Source organism: Octopus bimaculoides, chromosome 15, assembly GCF_001194135.2.
Source record: "Octopus bimaculoides isolate UCB-OBI-ISO-001 chromosome 15, ASM119413v2, whole genome shotgun sequence".
Taxonomy (NCBI): Eukaryota; Metazoa; Mollusca; class Cephalopoda; order Octopoda; family Octopodidae; genus Octopus; species Octopus bimaculoides.
In genome coordinates, this window is record NC_068995.1 from 26,024,338 (window position 1) to 26,029,227 (window position 4,890).

The 4,890-nt window shown below is 35.6% G+C and overlaps 1 protein-coding gene across 1 annotated transcript in view; it reads left to right on the forward strand.

Annotated features, from left to right (window-relative positions):
- Nucleotides 1-1,225: 1,225 nt before the first annotated feature.
- Nucleotides 1,226-4,890, forward strand: part of LOC106874647 (heart- and neural crest derivatives-expressed protein 1) — a 17,195-nt gene continuing 13,530 nt past the window's right edge. The window contains exon 1 of the mRNA XM_052973205.1: nucleotides 1,226-3,633. Within this exon, the coding sequence (XP_052829165.1) occupies nucleotides 2,688-3,584 (897 nt within the window). The 5' untranslated portion in view covers nucleotides 1,226-2,687 and the 3' untranslated portion in view covers nucleotides 3,585-3,633. The remainder of the gene's footprint in view (nucleotides 3,634-4,890) is intronic.

Sequence of the window (4,890 nt, forward strand, 5' to 3'; positions counted from 1 at the left end):
GAAGCCCGTCGTATATGTGTGTGTGTGTGTGTGTGTGTGTGTCTGTCTGTCTGTCTTTCTGTATTTGTCCCGCCCTCCATCGCTTGACAACCGATGCTGGTGTATTTACGTCACCGTAGCATAGCGGTTCGGCGAAAGAAACCGATAGAATAAGTACTAGGCTTACGAAGAATAAGTCCCGGGGTCGATTTGTTCGACTAAAGGCGGTGCTCCAGCATGGCCGCAGTCAAATGACTGAAACAAATAAAAGTATAAAAGAAAAGTATATACTCACACACATATACACACACACACACACACACACACACACACACATATATTGACATATACACATTTTCTTTCTGTGTGCCGCCTGAAATTACATACATGGGTACAATCACACACACACACATACGCCCTCGAACACGCACACACAGAGAGAGAGAGAGAGAGAGAGAGAGAGAGAGAGGCACATTTACTCGTTCACACCGAAACATATTCATAGATGCACTACTGGTCATACACACACCACTATCTTTTCTCGTTTTCTATCAATCAGTTACACGCCCCCCCCCCTTTCACTGTCCTGGGTCATCACCATCCCTTATTTTCCTCTTCCCTCTTCCGCCATTTCTATATTTCCCGCTTCCTTCCGTCCTCCTCGCCTTTCTTCACGTTTTCTTCTACTTTTCTTACTTTATTTCCTCTCTTTTCTTTTTCTTTTACTTTTTGTTTGCTCCCCTCCATGTATCACCTTCCCTTCTCTTTTACCTACTTAACTGCCGTGACAGTATTTCTCATCTTCATCTACTCCGCCTACTACCCTTGCCCTTTTGTCTCTTGTCTCAGCCTTCCTTCCCCCTTTCTCTACAGAGACAGTAACAGACAGATAGACAGAAAAAGAAAGAAAGAGAAAGCAACTGTGCAAAAAGACATTTCATTGGATCCGTATGTTATAAAACCCGCAAATACGTTGGTGTTATTGATTTCTTTCTTTTTAATGTTTAAAGGGGACGTTCCATTATTTCAAGAAATATAACAAGCATGATAATAACAACAACAGCAACAACAACAATAATGATGATGATGATGATGATGATGATGATGATGATGATGATGATGATGATGATGATGATGACGACGACGACGATGACGACGACGATGATGATGATGATAAAAATCTGTATTTCTCAAACCCTAAAAATATAAAGATAATAAAAAATAATCTGACCTTAGTGCCGAGAGTTTAATTATTAGAATACCGAAATACTATTGGTATCACGTGAAGTTCTTTCACCAAATCATCCAGTAACGTTTCTTTTTTCCCCCTTTCTTTTTTTTTTTCGTCATGCCGTTAAAGCATCGGATGGAATCCTTACCTAACTTTCACACAGAAATTAATGAGCAGTTTTTAAATTTTTAGTCTTCCATTAGGCTACATCAGCCATTTCAGTGATCTTTAATGTATATTTTTGTTATTATTTTTTTCATTTTCTTCTTCAAGATTCACTTTATATATTTCTTTTTTCACACATATAGACACACGAACACACACACACACACACACACACACACACACACACACACACACACACACACACACACACACGAACACACGAACACACACACACACACACACAAAAGAAAACATATGCGCGCGCACGCACCCATACACGCCCACATCTACCCTCTTTGCCACGCTTTCACAAATACTTATTTACTCCTTTTATATCGTTACAATGATTACGTCAACGAGAAAACTATACCATGGGATTCTATTTCTCATTTGAAAAAAAATCTCCACAGCAATATGAAAACGAATAAAAGACGCGAAGAAAATAAAGCAAACCGAGGGTACCAAAGAATAATTTTAAGAATTCAGAAGAAGAAACAATGAAAAATAAATTTAAAAGAAAAATTATATCAATGCCGTAGACAATGAACATGCGTAAATGGAATTTTATCATCAAGATTATAAACGTAAGTTAAATTTCACTTAAAGATCAAAAGCTGGATTACAAAAAGAAAACCAGAATCTCCTTGCCAATGTAAAATTTATTTTTATGCTTCAAATCAGAGAAAAATACGTAAAAAAATCATAATCCATCTACATTAAGTATAACTTCCAGATATCCGTCTTTCTATATGTACATTCAAATTATATAAAAGTTCTCCAATATCTACATTTATCTCTAGTGGAGATAGACTATGTCTGAGAAGAAAAAAGATGGAATGATCACGCCTAGAACGGATCATAGGCTAGCGTCATCAGAGCTGAACTGGAGTTAAATAACAACATAATTTATAACACTAGCCAAGTAAATGCAAATTTACTCTGAAGTGTCTTTAATAATAATAGCAAGTTTATGCGTATATGTATAACATTTCATAGTATTTTCAATCCCGAGCTTACACCCCACAACATAACACACACACACACACACACACACACACACACACACACACACACACACACACACACACACACACACACACACACACACCCACACACGCACGCACACACACTCACACACACACACACACACACACACACACATACATACATACATACATAATTCGTGTTGCAGAAATGTGAAACAATTACAAAAAATCCTGTTGACCATTCATATAACTACATACATACATACATACATACATACATACATACATACATACGTACGTACATAACTTTCTACAACAACATCGAAATGATGGATTTTGAAACAGCTTACCCTATTGGTTTATACCAAGAAGATAGGGATCCGTACCAAACAATGCATTCTCAATCTATAGATGCAAATCCAGTTTATCACCTACGAGATACATCAATTGATTCTACCCCGTCTGGGTCATACAATTCGCTGAATGAAGGACCAAATGCCCAAACTAACAGAAATTTACCCTGGAGTATATTTGACAATGCAGTGTCTTCGCAATATGCTACAACTGGATATTATACGACACTCACTGAACCTAATGATTTGCAAATACAGCAGCAGCAACAAACATCATTGCAGCAAAATACTCATCAACATCATAGTCACCACCAACGTGACCATCATCATCATCATCATCAACCACAGCAGCAGCAACAACAACAATCTCACGTAACGCCATTGACCGAACTACATCACCAAGGCCAATACACATATAATTTGCAACATCACACATCTCTTCAAAATGCTGAGATTGATTTATCAGCAACATCGTTTCCAGTAGAAGTTTGCCATAGTCCTTCCAAATACAACAGTTTATCGATTTTCCATCGACCAGGAAGAACGCGTATTAGACAAATGTCCAAGTCTACTGACAGCAGTCGTGAGGGAGCCACGGAACGGGAACGAACCCGAATGCATATGCTTAACGACGCCTTCGATGATCTTCGACGTGTTGTTCCTAAGTCGAATCTAAGTGAACATCAAAAGCTATCAAAGATAGCTACTCTCCGATTAGCAATTCATTATATATCAGCATTGGCTAGTATATTAAAGAGTACTGGTGCCGACATCAAGTTGATAAAAGACACCACCTCAATCGATGGTCGAGGACGTCGCCGAACTGGAAGAAAGAGAAAACTTTCATATAATGTCGATACAAAAACTTAATTGAATATATAGCCAAGAAGTGTGAGTGGACTGTTAGTAATAAATGCAGGTATCTAAAACTGTCTTATAATACCTAAAATGTAATTATCATGTAGACATTAAGCTAGGTGTATGCAAATGTGTATGCAAATGTGTATGCAAATGTGCGTGTGTGCGTGTGTGTGTGACTGTGTGTGTTTGACTGTGTGTGTGTGTATTAGTGTGTTTATATACGTTTGTATGAGTGAATATATATATACCTGTTGTTTGTGTGTTTGTATGTATGGCTATATATATATATATATATATATATATATTAAAATATGTGTTTATAAATATGATTGTGTAATTTTGAGTTGATTGACTCTTGAATATAGGTGTGGATGTATGCACGTATGAGTGAATGTGTTTATATAAAGATACGTGTATTTTTGTGTTTTACATTTATGCAATGCACTGGATATATATCGAAAGTAGATTTAAATATACATATTTATTTAACGGATTACTTGTCCACAAATGCACAAACGTGTTTGTATGTACATGCATGTACATATATGTATGTGTGTACTTATGTGTGCATGTAAAAATCGTTCGACGGATTCATGATAGAATCTTTTATTGTTGCTCTTCTTCTTCTTCTTCTGAATATTATTATTTTATTATTATTATTATTATTATTATTATTATTATTATTATTATTATTATTACATTTTGAGGTTATTAATGTCATTGTCGTCGTCATCGTATATAGTTCATGTTTGCATTCTAATCATTGAAATCAACTTTATTGTTCATCTAGCCAGGATCTTAAAAATACATACCATAAAGATATTCAGACTAATAAAATAAGTACCATTAGTAAAAAATATGAACGATTAAAGCGACTGTATTCAGAAGGGGGAAAAATTTCAGATTCTTAATATGGAATGCCTAAGTATTTTTATATATTCTAGAACAATAGTTCTGAAAAGGTGTGCCACAGTGCATTGGTGAGCTACAAAGATATCTAGGTGCACCGCAGATTTTCAGGCACTTAAGCCTTTCGAAAATCCTAATCATACTCAAAATTTTGTTCGACACAAAAGTGATTAATAAAACAGCGAAAGCGAAAGATTTTTTTTTTATGCATTTTGCTTCAAAATTTTAAACTTTAAAATAGTTTTTGGTTTGTTTGTTTGTTTGTTTTTTTTGTTTTCTTTTTGTCTTCTTTTTGTTTTGAGGGATTTTTTTAACATCTGAGGAAACAATTGTTTTTGCCACAGTACCAGGTTTTGAACCGCAATTCTACAAAATGTCCTTTGCTACTTTTGTAATCGGAATGTGT